Raw genomic sequence first — 23361 nt, forward strand, 5'->3', positions numbered from 1 at the left:
AACTAAACCTGTTTCCACTAGTACGGTTGTAGGTTCCAACAATTGAGGAAATAATTTTGATAATTTGTTCCAAGTTCCAGTTGGAACCAGTCTTGTGTTTTTCTTGTTCAATGGCTTCGCGCAATCCGCTGGTATTCCATGGCATCCGATGATGAGTGTTTTATCCGAAACTACTAGTATAAGCTTCCATTTCCGGTTATATTCATAATCGAGGATTTTACTTTGTTAACATTTGGTATTTTTCGTGTGTCTAAATATGGGTTGAGGCTAGTGAATTGTAGCATCAAATGGTGGTCATTATAGATAATGATTCATTACAATCATTATGAAGTCGTTGGAAAGATGTGAAGTGATAAATGCAATCAATGTGACATTTTACAAACATTTTTTGCGCTCTCCCATTCAACGCCTACAAAAGTACACTTTTAGTATCAAAAGTTGTGTATGGAAATCATTTTAGTGTCAAAAGTTTCAAACATATCACTTTAGTGCCAAGTCCAATATAAAAGAATCACTTTGGTGCCTCCGGCGAGAGTTTCCAACCAAAATTGGCACGTGTCATTAATAATTATTTTGTTGATGAAAAATGACATTTAAAAAAATAAATAAATCCACGTGGGATGCTGCGTGGACTTCTGCACTTTAAAGTAAAACAAATTCAAATTAAAAAATTAGCTAAAAATTATATTCGTTTAAAATATAAACTTTATTTAAAATAAAATTAAAAATAAGCTAATTTTTTTAAAAAAAATAACCTTAAAAAAATCTAGGTAGAGAACCAGGTGGCGAGGGCTTCGCCCCCACCATCGCCGATAATGGCCGGCGATGGTGGGAAGTGGCTTGCGGGGTAGTAGAAGGCGAGGGCCCGAAGGCCCTCTCCCGTGGCTGGTGGGGGTCACCGACCCTTGGCCGGGGCTTGGCAACCCTCGCTCGCCATGCCCCACCACCATTGGCCATTGCCGATGACGCGGAGGGGTGACGGCTTCCCTCGCCGATTGCAAACATTTTTTTTCTGGGTTTTTATTTTTATTTTTTGTTAATTTTTAACCTAATTTTTCAAATTATTTTGAAAAAACAATTTGTATTTTTTAATTTTTTTGTAAACTAATTAAGTTTTTATTTTTATTTTTAGTATTTTTATCTTTTTTAATTACTAATTAAACCTCGTTGGTGCCACATTAGCTTCAAATAATAATAAAATAATGTCATGTCGGCTTTTCATTGGGCCAAATTGGACTTGGCACTAAAATGATCATTTTTCAAAAAATTTGGCACTAAAGTGATCCGTTTGAAACTTTTGATACTAAAGTGATATCCGTACATAATTTTTGGCGTTAAAAGTGTACTTTTTCCCTTCAACGCCATATTGAAAGTTTCTTTCATGATAAATGAAAATATGAATTATTGATTTATCGATAAGAAACAACCAAAAATGGGATTCTCGAAGAGACTCGCTAAGTAAAGCTCCGTTTGTTTCATGGAAAATGAATTGTTTTTGGAAATTTTTTTTTTGCGGGAAGTCAATTTCCAGGAAAATGATTATATTTTCCTATGTTTGGTTGAGACCTGAAAATGAGATTAAAAATATTTTCAGTCATTTGGCAAAGAAATTTTTTTATTTTTTATGTTTTCCTCGCCGATGGCCGGCCCTTGACAATCGGCGAAAAGCGTGCCCCCACGAGGCTTGAGCTCACCCTTGCCAAACCTGGAAAATATCAAACTTAGGCTCCATAGGCTAGAGACGAGTTCAAGTGCTTTTATATTTTTTTTAGGGTGAGCACCGATCTCGGGTTGAATCCGATCCGAGCCGAATCGAATTGAATCGAACCGCCGGTTCGATTAGGTTCTAATTCTTCCGAATGGCCACTTAGCTATGTTACACCGACATGTCCCCTAGGAGAATTTTCGCGTGTTGGACACGTGTCAATGTCCGACGCGTGTTGGACACGCCATCCACCCATGTCCGAGGTTCGACACGCGGTTAACAGAACGGACATTTGAGGGACACGCGTGTCCGGGGCTAAGTTCGAAAAATTGTCAATTTTTCAAGGGCAGAAACGTGAAAAGTCAAAATAAGAAGACCCAAATTCGATCTAATTTCCTCAATTCATGATCTCTCGTCCCCCTCGCGTTGTCTCTCGCTGCTCTCGGGTCTCCCCCTCGACGCTTTGCGGCCGCCGGACTCGCCTTCTCGCGGCTCGACGCCTCAGCTCGCCGACTCTGCTGTTCTTTACTTTCGTGTCTTTTCGTGGGTGAGGGATAGTTTGGAGAATTTCGGGGTACACCGGTCGAGCCATGCTTTGCTTTCGTTGTCTTCCTGGTTCACTCTGACTGCTTTATCTCCTCTTTTTCCTTTCTCTCTCAAAGTGGAAAACTAAAGTGCTTTTATAGTGAAAAAGTTTCCTTGCTCGATTAAGCAAAAATGTAAATTGGCCGACAAGTTGACATAGATTTGAAATTCCAAATAAGGAAAAGAGAAAAAATCGGTTTAGAACGATCTTGACATGTTTATCTGCTTGCTAAACTGTTCTCGCCATTGTTCACAAAAAAAAAAAAAAAAAAACTTGTTCTCGGCAGCTTTGTAATTTATTGCAAATAACTTTTTGAGAAAAAAATTTCTCTCCGAGAATTTTTTTTTTCTTATTTGTGTTATTTATTATGATGTTGTTATTATTGAAATCCATAAAAATGAATATAAAAAAATATACATATAATATACTATGTGTTTAAAAAAAATTTCTATCTTTTGAAAATTCATGTATGGACATTGTGCCGCGCGCCGCATTTCATGTCGGTGCAACATAAACACTTGGCCAGTTCAGGGGACCGAACCGGGCTTACCTAGTTTCTCTCTTTCTTTCTTATTGCCGCCTCCTCCTCTTTCTTTCTTTCTCCAACACGCCCACGCTCTCTCTCTCTCACTCGAGCGAAGAAGAAGAACAACAAGAAGAAGGACCTGTTATCAACTGATCCAGCGAACGACGACGGAGAACGAAGAACTATCCACATTCATCGGCGATGAAACCGCACCGTTCCTTCTGCTTCCTAGGTACAGCATCTGCGCTCGTTTTCTCCATTAAGATTCTTATCCCTCCCCCCCAAAATGTCCTTTTGTTCCCCCTTTTTGATTTTGTTCCGATTTTGATCTCCAATTCATCGCTTTGACTGAGATCTGGATCATATTGTTGTAGCAATGTCGTATCGAAACACCGTGTGTAGCAAACTAGGATAACCCTCTGTGTCTCTGGCGATCGTCTTTTCTGCTGTTCTGTTCAAGGATCTCCTCCAGAGAAGGCTTTCAGTAGGCATCACTGAAGACGGTGGTGTGCACACATGCACAAATGATGCAGCTGCAGACAATGGAGTAGCCGATGCAGCTGCTTGTATATGCACTTGAAAAAAAAAAAATTTGAGGACATGGCGCTTTCATCGAGTTTCGACTATGAGGTGTTCTTGAGCTTTAGAGGACCGGATACTCGAGCAGGTTTTGCAGACTTCCTTTATGTCAGCCTGATCGACGCGGGAATCCGTGTGTACAGAGATGACGAAGAGCTGCGCATTGGGGAAGAGATTGGCCCGGAGCTTCTCGAAGCAATCGAGCAGTCAAGAATCTCCATACCCATCTTCTCAAAAGGATATGCCTCCAGCAAATGGTGTCTCAAGGAGTTGGTCCACATGGTGGAGTGCAAGAAAAACAGGGGACAGAAGATCATGCCCATTTTCTACGATGTGGAACCTTATGAGGTTCGGTTCCAAACGGGCGGGTATGGACAGGCCTTCATTGAGCATGAAAGCAAGAGGCGATACAGTGATGGAACTATTAGCGATTGGAAGGCCGCTCTCAGTGAAGTTGGGACACTAAAGGGATGGGACCTCCAAAGCATGCCCAACAGGTATTTCTAAGATTAAGACTAGCAATAGCTTGGATCCATAGAATGCAACTTAGTTCTGATTGAGTCCTTGCTGAGTTTGTGTTATTTCTGAGTTTTGAAGTAGATTGTGTTTCTAAGCAAACCCGTTGTTAATTTTTTCTAATTCCGTATTGCCTGACCATTTCTTGTTCAGCCCAATTTTCTAATTCCTTGTGTTTGCAACTCAAAAAATATCAGGCGTGAAGGTGATTTCGTGAAAACTGTCGTCAAGAAGGTTTTCAGTGAGTTGAAAAAGGGTTGTTTGGCATTATCCGATTGCTTGGTTAACGTCGACAATCATGTGAGTGAAATCATGAGAACAATCGGCCCTTGGACAGATGAAACACGGATCGTCGGTATCCATGGAATGGGTGGTGTTGGAAAGACCACTCTTGCCAAAATCATCTACAATCAACTTTCACCTGATTTTGAGCATCATTGTTTCCTTTCTAACATTCGAGAAACTTCAAATGTAAAGGGTGTTGAGTACTTGCAGAATCAGCTGATCTCCGACATACTAAAAAGAAATGGATAGATATAAGCATAAGCGACAAAGACGAAGGGATTGAGATGATTAAAGACAGATTGCGGGATAAAAGGCTTCTCTTTCTCCTAGATGATGTTGACAAAAGGAATCAATTGAATGCACTTATGGGGCACAATTGGTTTGGTGAAGGAAGTAAGGTTATCATCACTAGTAGAAACAAGCAGGTTCTCAACATTCCTGAAGTGGATTGGACCTATGAACTTAACTGCATGGATTTTGATAAATCTCTTCAACTTTTCAGCACACATGCATTTAGAAGAGATCGTCCATTGGATGATTATCTCGCCCACTCCAAAAAGGCTGTAGGCATTGCTGGAGGTCTTCCTCTAGCTCTCGAGGTTATAGGTTCGCTTTTATCGTGCAAAAGTAAAGAAAAGTGGGATGCCATACTGAAAAAGTTGGAAAAAGTTCCTCATGAGGAGGTCAGCAGTAAGCTCAAGATAAGTTACGAGGCACTAGATGATCGGCAAAGGCACATCTTTCTCGATGTAGCTTGTTTCTTCATTGGATGTGACAAAGAAATGGTAATCCACATGTGGGATGAGACTAAACTTTTTCCAGAAGAAGCTTTGGAAGTTCTGCAGCATATGTCCTTGATAAAGATCATACGAAAAAGTGAGTTGTGGATGCATGATCTAATAAGGGACCTGGGGCGAGAAATCATCCGCCAAGATAGTAATATGGCAACAGAGAAGCAGACTAGGGTGTGGGATGCTGATGATGCGTTAGATTTGCTGAGGAGAAACCAGGTAAAAGCTCCCTGCTACCACTGCCACTTCAACTTCGCTACTTCTCTTTTATGAAGTATAATATAGAAGCGGTTAGTAATGTGTTTCCTTTTTGGCAGAAAAAGAAGCAAGTTGAAACTCTTGGTCTCTGGTTTCGCCATGGTCTCTGGTTTCGCTGGTTTCGCCATGAGGCGGAACCCTACTTTACAGATGAGGACTTAATGAGATTTCCAAATCTAAGGTTCCTTGTAGTTAATGGCAGGACTTTACAGGACTGGCAAACTGATCCTATAGATCAGAAAAAAATCTTCAAGATCATGTTTGGATTATTTTGTCGACCCCCCAAAAAAAGGAAAGTAATGTGGAATTTATGTCGGGATTTGTATCTCGGGTTCCAGTTTTTCCAAAAGAAGTCGTATCTACTTCCGAAATTGCGATGCCTTGCTTGGAGCAATTTTCCTCTAGACTTTGACATGGCCAAACTATCCATGAGGAATCTAGTCGTTCTCTGCCTAGCTCGGAGCTCCATTACCCATAGTTGGGACGGTTGGAGCCATCTAAAGGTGTGACATGCTAGCATTGTCTATATGTTAAATCTGGAACTTGATCCTTTCATGACTTTGTTTGATCTTTCTCTTGCTGCAGAGGGCGGAGAGCTTAAAAGTTCTGATCATGTCGCGTTGCTGCCGGTTGGTTAGAACTCCCGACTTCTCCGGACTTGCAAATTTAGAACGACCGATCATGCAGGACTGTACGAGCTTGGTCAAAGTTGATGAATCCGTCGGTCAGTTACAGCGGTTGGTTGTCTTAGACGTCAGGTTTTGCTCGCAACTACGTGATTTGCCAAATGAGGTTTACATGCTGAAATCTTTGAAAGAGCTCCTTGTTGAGGGCACACTAGTGGAGCACAATGTGAGCTCTAACCCCAGCTATGTAAGGGTGTCAAAAAAGCCCAGGCTGGCCCAAGCTGACCGACCCGGCCCGACCCAACCCTAAATTCAAAATTTAGGGTAGTTAGGGTCGGGCCATGGTCTTCTTCGGGTAAGAGTCAAGCCCTGGGTTTTCTGACCCATTTAGGTTGGGGCGTATTTTATTTTATTTTATTTTATTGTTCTTTATTATTTTTTATTTTTTTTTATTTGTATTATTGAATCTCCCAAGTACGAGCCCTAACCAAAAATAGTGAATGTTTGCCTACCACCGTTTCCTTTAAAATTGGTTAGAAAAGAAAAAAAAAAGTCTTCTTAAATGTGCTTCTGTGACTAAAATTCCCAAACCGCATACACCTATTTTACAACTTACCACTTCCAATTTATTTGCTCCGCATGAAAGTATCCATCGGCGACCACTTAGCGCACAGACACATTCTTAAAACGCACGTCGCTTGATTCGACCTCGTGTTTTTCGAAATAACTTCATACGTGGATAGTGTTTCAAAGGGAAAACATGTGTGCATTTGTAAGAATCATACAGAAGTCGGAAATTCTAGTTTCTTTGAAGCTATTGACCACACACACACGGTCTGTCAGAGCCACATGAAGTTTCGTCCCCGACTCGGCGGCTGTCATTGGTGGAGATCGGGGATTGTTGGGACATAGGTTGCGAAGGCGGAAAAAAAAAAAAAAAATGACCGCCGAAACCCGAAACTGTGGAGTTGTCATCGGAGAAGAGTCCAGCGCTGCGGTGAAGCCCTATGGAAGTGAGACCTCGGAGAACAATGATAGTTTGTGCTTCAAGTATAAGTATGGGTTTTATTGCGCAACCATAATGATAATGATGACATTTCGAGCAATCCTTTTTTTTGTTCATCGGTGGAGATCGTGGAATCCAACTTAACCTGGTTCAAAGAGGGGGTTTGGGGAGTCGATCGCAGAGGTTACATTAGAGCTCGTACTATCCAAATTGGGAGATTTTTCAAAAAAAAAAAAAAAGAAAAACTTGCCGCCCGTAACATGAACCGGCCCGACCCGAAGATCTCATGGACATGGGTCGAGCTCTGTGTCATTCGTTTCGGGTCGGGTCAGATTGGGCATCATGGATATACCGGACCCGACCTACTGACAGAGAATGAAGAATATTAATGTAGTGGTATCATGTTCGCCGTTGTTTGTGTTGCGCTCTTTCACAATGGTTGACACCTAAATTTTAGCTTCCCTTTTTACTAATTAATTTTGCATAAAAGATTAGGGACTAACCTCAGTAGTCCCTAGGAAAAAAAAATCAAACCATTTTTGTATAGTTGTGAGTTAGATTAATTTAAGTTTAACATATATTTAAATTTGCATTTGAATCGGACCGACGATGATGACCTTAAATATAAGGCGTCGGAGTTAATTTATATTAAGTCCGCAAGAAAGTGAAAATGAATCAAGCCGGTCATCTTCTCAATATGGTCGAACATTGCGACGGGTTGCATTTCTTGGGTCGTATTCTGAGCATGAGTGGAAGTGTGTGAATTGAGAAAAAGAATAAAATGTATGAATCGATCAATCTCAAGGAATGGGAAAACACGTGTATGGGAGCAAGGTACAAAGGACGTGGACATCTCAATCATTAGATCACGTGGGTCTTACATGTGACTCACAAATATTAAAGATTAAAATCAATTGGACCAACATGCGTCCGAAATACTTGAGAAATTTTCAAGAGGCGATGTGAATTGTTTGGAAAGAAAGACAAGCGTGGCCTGTATTAGGCACGACGGACTTAGCCATGATTTCGAGTAAATTAGGGAGAGTTGATTTCAGTTACGTACGAGCAAGTGTGCTTGAATTCGAACTCGGTTGAGAACGTGTGGATCTCAATTCCATCACCGCACTCTCTTGTATGTTTAGGGATCGTTGATTTCCAGTTTTGATTCGGAGAAGTCATTTTCCAAGTAACTAAGCTAGAGTTTTCTGTCCGAGTAATATCATTGTCCTAGTTTAACTTTGGGATCCGTTAACCCGACAATCTGACAATCTTGTCAGTTATTTCTGACCACACGGTCTCCCAATCAATAACATGTGAATCTACGATTGAGATTGTGTCGTTTCTGACTATATCGTCACGAAAGCATTTCCCTTTTAACTTGTTCCCCACTCCCCTCCCAAAAAAAACAAAAAAGAAAAAAACAAAGGAACATGATGAAAAAAGTTTCCAGTAAATCATTAACCTCAAAATAAACACAGCCTAATCTAATGGAAAGTGGGGGGGCCACATCTGTAGAACCAAAATCATAATGAAACAATTTTCGTACTTATATATGAGAAGATCCATTTTTTTTCCTAATTTTAAAGTGTGTATATTTCACGAAAAACTTCGTGTAGAAAGAAATGATTTTGACCAAAATATATATCCCAGGAAAGTGATTGATTATCCCTTATTCAATTGTGAGCACAAAAATGAGAGAGAGAAGTTTTACTATATCTGATTACTAATTCTGAAAATAGGATAGATAAGCAATGTTATTATATTCTATGAAGGAATTATGGATTGGGGTTGAGCAAGTCGGGCCGACTAAACATGGGAACCGCTCGGACCGGATTGGACCGATGGTCCGTTCCCGGTTCCAGAGGGTGGCAATCCGATTCTCGATCCTTAAAATTGAAACCCGTATCCAGGCGGTTTGGTCTGCGGTTTCGAAAATTGAGAACCGAGACTACCAGTCCGGTTCTCTGCTCCTTGAGGGAAATTGGACCGGACCGGCAATCAATACCCCTATTATGGATTGCAAAGTGAAATATGAACTATGAGGCGACAATCATTAGTATAGAGAACATCGAGTTAACGATCAAAGAAGGGCAAATTTCGAATATAGTGCTTTCATAGAGTAAATATGGCAAAACGAAGCTATACAAGTCTAGTAATCATAACAACCAACAAACATGAAACTATACAATCTCTTCGTTCTTTGAAGTGGTAAGTGCAATCGTCCAGAAAGAAGTGGTAAGTACAATCTCTTTGACATTTTAACAAACATCGTCTGCACTCTCCCACTTCAACGACACGAAACAATTGGAATTATCATTTCATGATAACGAGAGCATGACTTGTTGACTTATCAGTAAGACATGGCTCAAGTTCTATGATGTCTCGGGACACAAGAGAATTAGAAACTTAGCCAAATGGAAACGCCTTTCTTTCGCCAAAATTATTTTAATGTTGACTTATCAAACTCAATATTCCACATACCGAAAAAATCTATGCAGAATTTTTTTTTTCTTTCGACGAAACAAACGCGTCCTTTAGTCTATGAGCACGGAGCCTAGTGCTAGTACATTTTTAAGAATCGTTCCATGTGGACATCTTTATTTCTGAGACGCCCCGAAAATGTTGGCATGTGCCTGTCCTAATTTTGATGGATTAGTTATATAGGTGATTAAATTATTGAAAAATATATATCGAAATATTGGTGAAATTGCTCTTGGAACTTTATGTTGTGCATTAAATGCTGAAAAAACACAAAACAAGTATGTTCCTTTTAGCTTAGTTGACTTTGTGGGTTTTTCCTCCTACAGCGGAGAAATTGTAGCTCCATTTCATCCTATTATGCTTCATAACTTCTTTCCCTTCCTAGTGTAACATTCTTCTAGTGGCAATTTTCTTCTTTTGTCCAAGAGGCTTTTGTTTTCCATAATTCTTGATCAAAAGGCATTAAGTGCGATTCATCTAGAGCTCACGAAAAAGACAGGGTACCATAGATAGAGGGAGTCTGGCAAAACTACTTGCGGATCAAAACGCAATTGGTTGCAAGTGGATGGTCAAGAATAAGATGTCCGTAGATGGAGAGATAGAATGACGATCGCGAGATAAATTAGCGAACGGCTCGGCGACCTTTTCATGGATTAGATATAATCGGAAGCTGATTTTTTTATCCCTTTTTCTGTGGATAGAGGAAACTCTCAACCACCGCAGTTAAATTATTGAAAAAAATATGTAGCGGAATATTGGTGAAATTGCTCATGAACTTCATTTTTGTCCAGAAATGCGCTATTGACTTTGACCCAGTCAAATTACTTGGCAATCTAGTCATCTCGGAGCTTCTGATTAGTCGTCTCTGGCGATTGTCTTTTCGGCTGTTTTGCTCAGGGATCTCTTCCAGAGAAGGCGTTGAGTAGGCATCCGCTGAAGATGGCCAGCCGGTACACATAAATGATGCAGCTGCAAACAATGGAAAAGCCGATCCAGCTGCTTGTATATGCACTCGAAAAAAAATCGAGGACATGGCTGTTTCATCGGGATTTGACTACGAGGTGTTCCTGAGCTTTAGAGGACAGGATACTCGAGCAGGTTTTTCCGACTTCCTTTATGTCAGCCTGAATGAAGCGGGAATCCGTGCGTGCAGAGACGACGAAGAGCTGCGCATCGGGGAAGAGATTGGCCCGGAGCTTCTCCAAGCAATCAAGCAGTCAAGAATCTCCATACCCATCTTCTCAAAACGGTATGCCTCTAGCAAATGGTGCCTGATGGAGTTGGTCCAGATGGTGGAGTGCAAGAAAAACATGGGACAGAAGATCATGCCCATCTTCTACGACGTGGAACCTTCCGAGGTTCGGTCCCAAACAGGCGGGTATGGACAGGCCTTCATTTAGCACGAAAGCAAGAGGCGTTATAGTGATGGAACTATTAGCGAGTGGAAGGCTGCTCTTGGTGAAGTTGGGGCATTAAAGGGATGGGACCTCCAAAGTAAGCCCAACAGGTGACTATTTTTCGAAGATTAAGACTAGCAATAGCTTGGATCCTTGGAATGCAACTTAGTTCTGATCGAGGGCTTGCTGAGTTTGTGTTATTCGAGAATTGAAGTAGAATCCATTTCTAGAAAAGTTAGAAATCATTCGGATAAGTCCATTTCCACTCTTTTGTTTTCAAATGACATTCACTAGTTCATATCATTTCAGGAAGGAGTCTAAACAAACCCCGTTGCTAATTTTTCTAATTCCATGTTTTTGCAACTCCACAACTATCAGGCTCCAAGGTGACTTCGTGAAAACAGTCGTCAAGGAGGTTTTCCGTGAGTTGAAAAAGGGTTGTTTGGCATTATCGAATTGCTTGGTTAAAGTTGACAACCACGTGAGTAAAATCATGAGAACAATCGGCCCTCGGACACATGAAACACGGATCATTGGTATCCACGGAATGGGTGGTGTTGGAAAGACCACTCTTGCCAAAATCATCTACAATCAACTTTCACCTGATTTTGAGTACCGTTGTTTCCTTTCTGGCATTTGAGAAACTTCAGAGGTAAAGGGTGTTGAGTACTTGCAGAATCAACTAATCTCCAACGTCCTCAAGAAGAAATGGATAAGCATAAGCAACAAAGACGAAGGGATTGAGAAGATTAAAGATAGGTTGTGTGGTAAAAGGATCCTCCTTCTCCTTGATGATGTTGACGGAAAGAATCAATTGAATGCACTTATGGGCAAGCGCGATTGGTTCGGGGAAGGAAGTAAGGTTATCCTCACCAGTAGAAACAAAGAGGTTCTTAACGTTCCTGAAGTGGATTGGACCTATGAACTTAACTGCATGGATTTCGACAAATCTCCTGAACTTTTCAGCAAACATGCTTTCAAAAGAGATTGTCCTTTGGATGATTATCTCGCCCATTCCAAAAAGGCGGTAGGTATTGCTGGAGGTCTTCCTCTGGCTCTCGAGGTTATAGGTTCGCTTTTATCGTGCAACAGTAAAAAAACGTGGGATGGCATACTGAAAAAGTTGGAAAAAGTTCCTCATGAGGAAGTCAGCAGTAAGCTCAAGATAAGTTACGAGGCACTAGATGCTCGGCAAAAGCACATCTTTCTCGATATAGCTTGTTTTTTCATTGGATGTGACATTGAAATTACAATCCACATGTGGGATGAGACTTCATTTTTTCCGGAAGAAGCTTTGGGAGTGCTGCAGCATATGTCCTTGGTAAAGATCACAAGACAAAATACATTGTGGATGCATGATGTAATAAGGGATTTGGGGCGAGAAATCATCCGCCAACAAAGTAATATGGTAAGAGAGAAGCAGACTAGGGTGTGGGATGCTGATGAAGCGTTACATTTGATGACGACAAACCAGGTAAAAGCTCCCTGCTACCACTGCAATTTGGCTACTTTCCCCTTTATGATGACCCAAAACAGGAGGAGGTTAATAATGCGTTCCCCCTTTGGCAGGACAAGAAAAAAGTTGAAGCTCTCCGTCTCTGGTGTCGCGGTAAGGCAGAACACCGTTTCGCCGACGAGGACTTCATGAGACTTCCGAATCTAAGGTTCCTTGTGATTCATGGCGGGTCGAAAGGGAGCTGGCTTTTGGATCTTATGTATCAGAAAAATATCTTTCAAATGATGCTTGGAGTAGTCAGGAGTTTATCTCCGGAACTTCATCGTTTGATCAACTTTTTCCGAAAGAAGTCGCATCTACTTCCGAAATTGCGGTGGCTTGCTTGGAATACTATTCCTCTAGACTTTGACATAGCCGAACTATCCATGAGGAATCTAGTCGTTCTCAGTCTATCACGGAGCTCCATCACCCACCATTGGGACGGTTGGAGCCATATAAAGGTGTGACATATGCTAGGAACTTCTATCTGCTCATCCCAGAACTTGATCGTTTCATGATTTTTTTTATCTCTCTGTCGTTGCAGATGGCGAAGAGCTTAAAAGTTCTGATTTTGTCGAGTTGCTGCAACTTGGTTACGACGCCCGACTTCTCAGGACTTGAAAATTTAGAACGGTTGATCTTGAAGGACTGTATAAGGTTGGTTAGAGTCGACGAATCCGTCGGTCGATTACAGCGCTTGGTTTTCTCAGATGTCAGGTTTTGCTTGCGACTTCGTAGCTTGCCAAATGAGATTTATATGCTAGAATCTTTGGAAGAGCTCCATATTCAAGGCACACCAATACAGGCCAATATGGGCTATTGCCCACGCTATCGCCCACGCTATCGATAACAGATAGCACAAAGAGAATAGTGAAGAAGATTAATGCTGTTGTACCATGTTTGTCGCTCTCTGTGTTGCGTTCTTGCGCAGTTTCTTGAACGTCTGTAAAATTCCGTTCGCTGGACATTGGAAATTCGTTTCTTTGAATGGTAGCTACGTAACATCGATGATAAATTCTACATTATTGAAATTCGTCCGATCGGTATACTGCCGATCAGGCTACTAGTTGTGATTCACAAAGGAAGATCTTCCTCGACAAAGCTTTGCGCAAAGGAAGTCGGCGTGCAAGTTGTAGTCACGTAAACGAAACGAACGGGGATACCTATTCGGACGAAGATTTTCCTCAATAAAGCTTGGCTCGAGCAGTGATAAGGTAACAAAACAATCTCAAAGAAGTAGTGGTAAGCTTTTGCATGGTTAACATCAGAGAAAAGCTACTGAACATCTCAAATTATGCCAACCATGATAAATTTATAACTACTTATTTTTTGACACAAAAAATCTCAACCTTGTACTCGCGTGGAAAGTTTACCATTTATTAAAGTTCTGTCAACAAACATAGTCCAAAATGTACCCCCTTGAACAATAAAAGGCAAACGGTACTGATATGGCACCCGTGCGATTTAAGTGAAATAAGAACAAGTTGGTCTGGCTAGAAAATTATATTATGCAGCCTTAATGGAAGATAAATGTCTTATATGAATACAAGTTTATGACTTTTGGTGCCACAAGAAAAAAGTCGTGGTAAATGTGTCATGGCATGCATAGTTTGGGGCTTTTGATGTCACGAAAAAAGTTTATGATAAAGAGTTAATACCACGAAAAAATTCAAACTAGTAAACTTGTACAAATTTATCCGAAATAATTTTTTGACTACAAAAAACCCCAAACTAGTATACCCGCGATAAATTTACTCCAAACTATACCACCAAAAACCTAAAATCGGTACATTTATGATGAATTTACCCCAAATTTTTATTTTGAACGACAAAAACCCTAAACGGGTACACTTGTAATAACTTTACCATCCGTCGATTTCTGTTAAAATTTACCGTCAAATTGCTGAGTTGGATCGCATGTGGCGCTTAACAAGTGTACCGATTTAGAATTTTACCCTCTCTTTATCACATGTGTATTAATTTGAAAGTTTTTCATGATATTAATTTAATTTAATCGAAATCAACGGAGGATAAATCTGTCATAAGCACCATGATCTTGGTCGCGTAATAGCAGGCTTACTTGTAGTTGGGAAAAGTAATAATTCTAGTTGGAAATAGGCCTGCCTTTTTACAATGTTCTTGGTCGCGTAATAGCGTGCTTACTTGTTTCCCTCCAGCACGAGCCCATTTACTCTTTTTATTGGGCAGACTCGCCTCAGGCGGCCTCTCTCGCCTCTTGGTCCTCTCCTCCGTTCGTTCTGCTCCTCCTCACGCTCCGCGAAGCCAGCCGGAGGCTACGGCGAGCTCCATCCGGCGGCGGCGCCGCCATCGAAAGCTGTTCGCTTTCCGGTACGATACGGTTTCAGAGTCATCGGCATCACACGCGTCGTCGAAGACGTGCCGTGCTTCCAGAAGGGCGAATTGGTCGAGTTCCCGCGGTGTTTCCTTCCGCCGAATATGGAGTACGAGAACAAGCATGTTCTCGCTCCTATGGTTCGAGTCGTGAGTTCAAAAACCTCCTTAAAACCCTTCTGTTTGTCTCACATCATCGTCCTTCGATCTATTGTGGAAAATTTTGGGTGACGAATTTCGAAATTTTGCAGGGGACGTTGCCTTTGAGGTTGCTTGCTGCTCAGTATGGTGCCGATATAACGTACGGAGAGGAGATTATTGACCACAAATTACTTAAATGCGAGCGGAGAATAAACGGTACGGTGTGCACCTGCTTTTGAAGGAAATCTGGTAAAACTCTATTGTTAATGTGTTATGTGGTGAATGGATTGTGGTTCGTTTCCATGCCTACAGCGTGAACAGGAGAATCTGACATGAATTTAACAAGTAGTTGATAATATATGTTGTAGCAGATACGTTGGACAGATCTTTTCAGATATTGATGCTTTTGTTTGTTTAGGCTTGGTTTGTTTTGTGAAAAACGAATAATGAAAACATTTTACGAGATATAGGCAATTATTTTTAGGAAAATGTTTTCGAAATCATTCATTTGTCGCAAAACAAGCCGAACCTTAAATTCTCACCCAACTACTTTCAAGTCGCTGTTGGCCTAGGCTAATAGTCTAGAACTTGCTGTCAGGAAGTTTCAATCGTTTTGTATTTTGATAAGTAAGGTAACGAGAGAAAAACTTTGAAAGTGGGCTTGCTAGCTGAAGCTAGGTGAGTTTCAATCTTGTAACACATCTTTCACCTGAAAAATAAAAGCGATTTCCATGAGCAGGCAAGCAAGTTTGACCTAGTCTCACTGTGATTTTTGAGGGAGAGAGAGAGAGAGAGTGACATTCTGAAGGGGGAAACCCAAGACCCATTACTTCACTCTTTTCCCATCCATTCCATCATCTTCTCCATTCCAGACGCGGGCGATAAATTTTTCCCATTTTCTTTTCCGTCACTCTGCATTCTCTCAAACATAAAGAGAGGTAATGGGATTTTCACTTCCCTCATATTCTTCCAATATTCTTCTTATGAAAATTAAGGGTACTAGTATAATTGGTAAGACCTGCAGGTAGATGCTCAAATAGAGAATAACTAGATTTTTTTTGCATCACATGGATATTCCTTTCAGCTACAAACATTTACTAGACCAGTAGCAGGTTTTATCTTATGATGGTAGTCATTTCTCAATAAAATTTCCAGAGAAGATAGGTTTTGATATCTGGATTCCTCGAGTTTTACTAATAAGCAAGTGACTTTCTACTCTTCTGATCATTGTTTTCCAGCTAAAGCACTTTCACATGGGGGCTTCTATTTAAGTACCTTAGCAAATAAGCGCTTGATGCTTTGTGTTGATATTTTACCGGTAAACATCAAGTGGAAAACTTATCGTCTATTGCTCAGGTTCACTGACATTTACTTATGCTCCAAGATGATATATGGTAGGCCTTGGAGATGATAATGACATATATTGGCTACATTTTAACTAAGCCAATTGTTCATTTAGTCCTTGATCCTAATTTTCTCGCTCTCCTTATATAAATGGAAAGTCATAAGGTGAGTTTGAAAATGCCTTGACTTTGGGACTTTGCCTTGAAAAAGGGGCCTTGACTCAAGCCTTTATATTGAAAACAAAATGTTGTCTGGTATTTGGTATTTCAAGCACTTATTGTGGCTTAACTTTAAAATGAAACCAAGGTAAAGAAAAAAGAAGGAGAAGTGCAGAGAACTAGAGAATCGTCGAGGGCAGGACATGGCAGGGATGTAAGGCCTCAATTAACGTCCAGCTGCTTAATGAGAATAAAATTCCTTAAAAGAAACATCCGGCTACATAGGAGACTTAATTGAATACTAATATCCCTTAGGACTCTAAAATTGATTTGTAAAGTCCATCTTCCACCAAATCTTCATAGGAACATCAATATTTGAATAAATACCATATTGCATGGTTTTGTTGCGTGCATCAGAAATCTTGTGAGGAAAACTTCTCTTCTCTGAAGTTTTATTTTCTCTTTCATCAGAGCGCATTGCTTCCACAGATTTTGTGGAGAAAGGAACAGAGAACGTTGTTTTTAGAACGTGCAAGCTAGAACGGGATCATGTAGTCTTTCAAATGGGTACTTCTGATGCCGTGAGGGCTCTACATGCTGCAGAGATAGTGTAAGCGACATGTGATATCTTGCCTTGCAGTAGGATAGCATGTTAGCTTAACAACTTCCTCTGACAATTGATTTGCATATCCAACATATATTTGGGTTTCCCTATGATATTTTGTTTTGCTCAAGTTGAGCAATTCACCTTTAATGGCATTTGAAGATTCTTCTGGGAAGCTATCAAGCAGTCATTTATTTTGTTCTGCACTTTTAGTTTTGCTGCCACACCAATTAAGAACTCTGAAATGCTGATTTGCTTCTAGTCATGAAATACATGTCACATAAGTAGTCAGGATGCTGGGGCACTCTTGGTTTTTTTTTTTTTTTTTTACTCTTGGTACTTCATTAGTTGTATTATTGTCACGCTTCAACAAGAGTGAATAGTCATGGAGCAGGAGTTTCTATGAAATAAGTTTTTACAGTTTTGGCTTGTTCAGTAAACTAGATACTCTCACAATGATTTCGTTTTATTTGAGTTGCAGTAGGATGACCTGGGAATGGTACAGGCATTGCTGGAAATGCCCTTATATGTAAATTCCGAAATGAAGCAATTTTGTTATCAATGGGATTGTGAACCATGTTTGTTTTGAATATCGCCTCAGAATGCTATCTCTGATAGCATTTCTGAGATTCATGGGGAAATGTTATTAATTGAAAAGAATGACAGATTTAATCCTAAGGAGGAATGAATGAAATAGGTGAGAGAAATTTAGCTAATTAAATGTAGTAGTAACTAAAGATGATCAATTGGAAGTTTGAAAAAGGTTGCAATTTGTTGAATTTTGCCTTTTGCTTTCACCTGTTCTTGTAGGGTTGGAATTGGACTTAATATTGAACACCTGAAACTGTTAAAGCAGGCAAATATGGGTACGTAGTCATTTGAAAACATATGTCCATGGAGTTTGCTTAGTGGTGAAGGAATGGACATGCGAACTAGTAGAATGCATGGAATCCCATGTTTGCACCACCTATTTCAGGTTTGGCTCATGTCTTACATGAGGTTGTTGGGCATACATGAGTTAGGGGTTTATCTACTTAAGATTTGTTTCTGTTTAAGAAATTTTTTTTTTTATGTAGATATTATACTGAATCTTGCGCTTTGGTGGGAAAGCAAAACTTTGGAGAGAGAGAGCAAACTAATTACTTAGCATAAGCTCTCCCAAACACAGCCATAAGTTCTGCTATGGAGCTTTCTTGCAAAATATCCAGGGAAAAGTTGTGTATGTGACCTGTTTAAAGACACTAATCCTAGATTTTTAAAATTGGCCTGCCCTGGTAGAAGTTGGTGTAGGTGGTCCATAAAAGGTAAGGAAAATTATACACTGCCTACCTGTAAAACAGTCCATTGTCCCATGACCTAGCTCACTAATTAAATGTATCAAATCAGCTCTTTCAAATTGTATCTAGAGGAATCGGATTTTCACAAACCCTCCTGGATGTTTTAGATGTCTATGGACAAATTTACACAGTTGTGTTTCAGTTGTATGTGAATTTTGCTTGAATGTGTTTGACCTCCCTCCCTCCCTCCAGTCGTAACTCGTAAGTGAAATTACAGTAATTTAGAACGGTTGTTCGGTGTTGATGGAACGTCGCATCATATTCTTCCTCCCCCTATTTGTGCTGAGTGCTGGTGGATGATTGCCTAGAGGTAGGGAGGCTCTATTGTGAGAGAGGAAGAGCCATTGAATGAGAAATGGAGCCTGACTTTGTCGAGCAACTTTTGACATGGAACATATATCTTTAAACCACATTGCTTGGGCTTTCTGAGCTGGAAGTGGGTGATGCCTGATTCTGCTCACATTATCCAGAAAATTAGTTTTTTAGTTTAATGAGTGATTGATCGCTTGTTTTATATTTTTCTTCACTTTTTTCCAATTGATGTTGGTCTAAAATTTGGATGAAACAGTGTCGTCTCCTACTTATTCTGACATGGTTTTGTTATTCCCAGGTGTAAAGATGTTGCTGCGGTAGATATTAATATGGGATGCCCAAGGTCATTTTCTTTGAGTGGAGGCATGGGGGCTGCACTACTGAACAAACCAGAGCTCATTCATGATGTACGCATCACCGACCTTTCTCTGGCTGATACTGAAAACATCACTCTTTGTATTCTACTTCAGATCGCTAAAGAATCTAATACATTTTATTACTTTCTCATGTGCAATTCAGATTTTGACTACCTTGAAGAGGAACATGGACACACCAGTTACATGTAAGATTCGACTTCTCAAGCATTCTCACGATACAGTAGAACTAGCAAGGAGAATTGAAAAAACAGGTGTCTCTGCGCTTGCTGTTCATGGAAGGTAATGACAAAAAAAAACAGCTCTAATGGTTATTCTGCTATAGGGTTTGGCACCCATTATACTTTATCAACTAAATAAAGGATAAGACAACCACATTGAAAACACGTGAGCTTGTCAAAGATAGGACTATAGCTTTAAATTTCATTGGATTGAGTAGATCAACTATTTCATTTGACTCAATCATTTGATTGAATTGAGTAAATCAACTATTGCATTTGATTCAATCAAGTACCCATAAGATAGTTAATCGGAATGCTGATGAATGCTTATTGACTTTCACAATTCTTAATGTTGTTCAAGAAATCAATTATGATGTTGGATGTAATTAATTCATAACAAGCAAACTTGAAAAGAAATGAAAAGGCACTCTCACAGGTGCCATCTTCCACAAATTTTGCATTCTCTCTTTGAAATTTATGAATTTGAAGACAAAATGTTTTCTCTACTCCATAATTGCATTTTTTGTTTGTTACATGTTATGATTATCACCTGAATCCAGCACAAAGTTTAGATATGTAGCTATTGCAACGAATTAGATTTGCACTTGTAATGTTCGATTTGCTTGACAACGGGTCCTAAATGCTCTTTATATTCATGTAGTCTCCCTCCACCTATAAGCTTAAGTTTCTGGTTTGGACAAATGCCACCCAAGTTGAGTGACCACCCGTGGAACTTACCTAAACAAACGTCCATACTATGAATTGACATATGGTATGCAGATCACAATGACGTTGCAAGTTTTGAGAAAGAAATCACATAAAAGGTTGTTTCTGTACAACTCCTCATTGAAAGATATGCTGACTTCAGCATTTCCAGCAGATAGTTTATATCATTGATTTTACAATATCAACTGCCTGTCGAAATAGCAAATCAAGAGTGAACTTGAAAATTTTATGTAGTAGAGACGTGAACTGTTTACTGCATAATACTTACCTTACCCAAAAAAAAAAAAAATGTTTACTGCATACTAAGCAAGTAATTTCTGGAATTTTGTGCCACCAATCTGATGCATGATGACCATCGTTAATGCCATTTATGTGATATTTTATATTTGGTTATTCTATGAGAAATTGCAGAAGAGTATCAGATCGACCGAGAGATCCTGCTAAATGGGATGAGATTGCTGATATTGTTGCAGCCCTATCTATTCCAGTTATAGCAAATGGTGATGTCTTTGAGTATGATGATTTCCAGTATATTAAAGTTGCAACAGGTAAATGGAGCGCATTCAATGACTTGAAAGATTTAATGTTTCTGAGAAATTTTGATTTGTGTATCTGATTGTCTGCAACCTTCTTTATCAAGTATCGTATCATGTGTGTGATAAGAAGAATGCATTCTCAATTCGCTGTAGTGTTGTCAGTTTTGTAGTATCATAGTGTCACAATAACTCCGACTCTATACTAACCAGTGACAAGTTGTGCTTCACATAGAAAACAGATATTCAAGGGATATATCTCAGATAATTTTGTATAATACTTTAAAACAAAGATAACATGTTTATTAGCGTTAAAATAGAAAAAGTGTCGAATTCTTTACGGATTCTTTTTAGACAAATCCTGGTGTCTATAATTTTCTCAAAAGGTGAGTCGGACACACAGATCCACAACCACACCTTATCCACACACCCAAGTCCATGTAATATAGCTAACAGACCTATTAAAAGAGTGTCCAGATGCGTACCCTTTCCTAATGCTTTGCTACCATGTTGAGTAATTATTTCCACTAACAGCTGAAGATGCTGAGAAATGTGCCCGCAATGTAGATCTTATATCATAATAAGACTCAATTGACAAGCACATTTACTTTTCTTGACTTTGTTTCGCAGTAAGTTTCAAGCTTTCAGAATGGTACCAATAGTTTCAGGCATTTTGTTCCTTGTTTTCTTAGGTGCCTCGTCAGTGATGGTTGCAAGGGGAGCTTTGTGGAATGCTTCTATTTTCTCTTCTGAGGGAAAAGTACCTTGGGAAGATGTCAAAAGGGAATATATTAGGAAGGTACTTCTTCAAGATTGTCAATCGACAATTTTTGTTTGTTGAGTATCTTCTCTTTATGCTTGAATAGGAGGAATTCACCAGTTTCTGTTTTCGGATTCAGAGCATCTTGTGGGACAATGATGTTAAAAGCACGAAGCACTCACTCAAGGAAATGATAATGCACTATTCATGCCTTGAACTGCCTGAGGGGAAGGCTGTGATCAAGTCAGAGACGCTGGCTGACTTAGCGTAAGTATCATCTTTTTGTTTCATGTTCTTGTTTCAGTTATGTTGACAAATTGCAGTTGCAGTTTCTAAATGCAATTATCCATTTGGGCCTAAACATTTGAACGAAAATGCTTCTTCCCTACTTTAAAATTGATCCATCTGTTCGCCTGGTTTGTTGCTACCACCAGTTCAAGCGACTGGGTGCAGAAAGCAGTTCGATGCCAGCAGTTTCAGGGGAAAAAATCCTGCTAAGGGATCAAAACTTCAGAAAGCTTAATATTGATAGTCGCATGAATCCTTGGAGGCTGCTGAGAGAATTCATTAAACTTAATCACTTAAAGTCATTAGAATGGCAATATTGTATATTATCGCAGTAAATGTACTTTTTACCTTTTTTCTTGCTGTGCGTTAAGGAAGAACCTTTTAGGTCAAGTTTATGAAAAGATATGATCCAGATTTTGTCTGGGTGGCATGGATCTAACCTCAGGATACAGCATATAACAATGGTTAATCTATTCCGGCTATTTGTGATGTTCTTGAGTGTACTGGATTAATGCCATTATGTAAAGAAAATTTCGATTCTTGTTTGAAATTTCATAATCAATGGTCTCCTCTTGATCTTATTCCCCTCTTGCTATTTGTATCAAGGTTAGCATCCCTCCGCTTGACATATATTAGGATGGATGTCCACAAATATTTGCACAAACTTGATGCTAGTCGCTAGAGCAGGCTTGCAAACTTGCAGATGATTTGTCTTCCTCCAAGGATTTGAGATGCTAAAAAGATATATTTAGACCGTTTGAATCTATTGTATCAACATCTTTGAGAGTTGAGTTGAGCTAATGTTAGCTAGGTCTTTTTCCATGTGGACTTGAGGAAATATCGTGAGTCTGTCACAAGTTTTTCAATGTATAATGAGGTAGCTGCTAGAACATATCAGCATTGTCTGGAAACGAGTTTCTCCATCAAGTGATTGACTAAGGCCGAAGTTTGAACCTTTGACCTTAGCATGGGATGCAAAAATTGTTCTCCGGTGGAATTCACTCATCTATTTCTTGCATAAATGGGGACAAAAAGGATAGAAAAATGAAATTCCTTGTCCAATCCCTGTTAAATTAATTCTTGTTGGGTCTAATCTGTTATGTTCTTTTACTGATTTGTCCAATCTGTCATGATACGTTTACTGATTTATGTTTTTCATAATTATCAGGCGACTCTATGGGGAGCAGGAGTACTACCAACGCGTAAAGAAAACCAGGTTCCAGGTTGATGTTGACTAGTTCTTGTGATCCGACATGTGGTCTTACTCTTTTGCTTTTGTTCAATGTGAGGACAAGTTTTCCCAACTGTCTGCCCATTAGGTAGACCTACCTTCAAATGCTTCAAGATACTGAGAGTAACTTGGGTTAGTGCTTTGACCCAAAAAATGTACCGTCTGATTTTATCCGAATAGCCTTAAGAGGGTTGGTGTGAGAGAAGCACTAAGGTCTCTGCAGTATAGGGCATGAGGCGTCTGCTATAGCTTACCAAATTGAATTGGTTGTTCAGTAATATCCAAATGTTGACAATCAATGGGGTGTGGTATAGTACTGTATGTAGAAGTATCCTTTTTCGGACCACTTGTGTATATTTTTTTTCTTTTTATAATAACTGAGGTTTGCCACATGCGATGGACTATTCCGCAGAGTGGTGGTGGTATGCCAATGCCACCGGGTAAGTCCCCAAGATATGGTCGTTGGGAGTCGAACCTGAGACCTCATCAATTTAACTGTCTAAGGCCCAGGAAGCTCAACCAACTCGTCCAACGCCTCATTGGCACCACTTATGTATAGTTTGTTTTTTCTTGTCTTAACAATTTTCATGGAATTCTGAGTAGCCAATATCTGTCAGTCTAGCCAGCCTTTGGGATGTCAGGTGACCATTAGCATTTTTCTGGATCGAACTGCAAAGCACTGGCCCAACACCATTTGGGGGGAGATGGTTCATGGCATTCTGTTGACGC

At 39.8% G+C, this 23361-nt stretch overlaps 4 protein-coding genes across 4 annotated transcripts; all 4 read left to right on the forward strand.

Moving 5' to 3' along the window:
- Positions 1-3382: 3382 nt before the first annotated feature.
- Positions 3383-4446, forward strand: LOC115730775 (disease resistance protein L6-like). The gene is made up of 2 exons (XM_030661379.2): positions 3383-3893; positions 4110-4446. Exons 1-2 carry the CDS (start codon positions 3388-3390, stop codon positions 4444-4446), a joined length of 843 nt encoding a protein of 280 aa, XP_030517239.2. The 5' UTR covers positions 3383-3387.
- Positions 4447-4562: 116 nt separating this feature from the next.
- Positions 4563-10319, forward strand: LOC115730776 (disease resistance protein RPV1-like). The gene is made up of 4 exons (XM_048276865.1): positions 4563-5207; positions 5306-5434; positions 5832-6119; positions 10257-10319. Exons 1-4 carry the CDS (start codon positions 4563-4565, stop codon positions 10317-10319), a joined length of 1125 nt encoding a protein of 374 aa, XP_048132822.1.
- Positions 10320-10390: 71 nt separating this feature from the next.
- Positions 10391-12404, forward strand: LOC125314500 (disease resistance protein RPV1-like). The gene is made up of 3 exons (XM_048276869.1): positions 10391-10737; positions 11135-11237; positions 11433-12404. Exons 1-3 carry the CDS (start codon positions 10391-10393, stop codon positions 12402-12404), a joined length of 1422 nt encoding a protein of 473 aa, XP_048132826.1.
- Positions 12405-14442: 2038 nt separating this feature from the next.
- Positions 14443-22972, forward strand: LOC115730777 (tRNA-dihydrouridine(20) synthase [NAD(P)+]-like). Its single transcript, XM_048276366.1, has 9 exons — positions 14443-14753; positions 14855-14960; positions 16718-16856; positions 18798-18906; positions 19019-19155; positions 20232-20368; positions 21046-21152; positions 21253-21380; positions 22570-22972. Exons 1-9 carry the CDS (start codon positions 14709-14711, stop codon positions 22637-22639), a joined length of 978 nt encoding a protein of 325 aa, XP_048132323.1. The 5' UTR covers positions 14443-14708; the 3' UTR covers positions 22640-22972.
- Positions 22973-23361: the final 389 nt, after the last annotated feature.

Source organism: Rhodamnia argentea, chromosome 1 (assembly GCF_020921035.1).
Source record: "Rhodamnia argentea isolate NSW1041297 chromosome 1, ASM2092103v1, whole genome shotgun sequence".
NCBI lineage: Eukaryota > Viridiplantae > Streptophyta > Magnoliopsida > Myrtales > Myrtaceae > Rhodamnia > Rhodamnia argentea.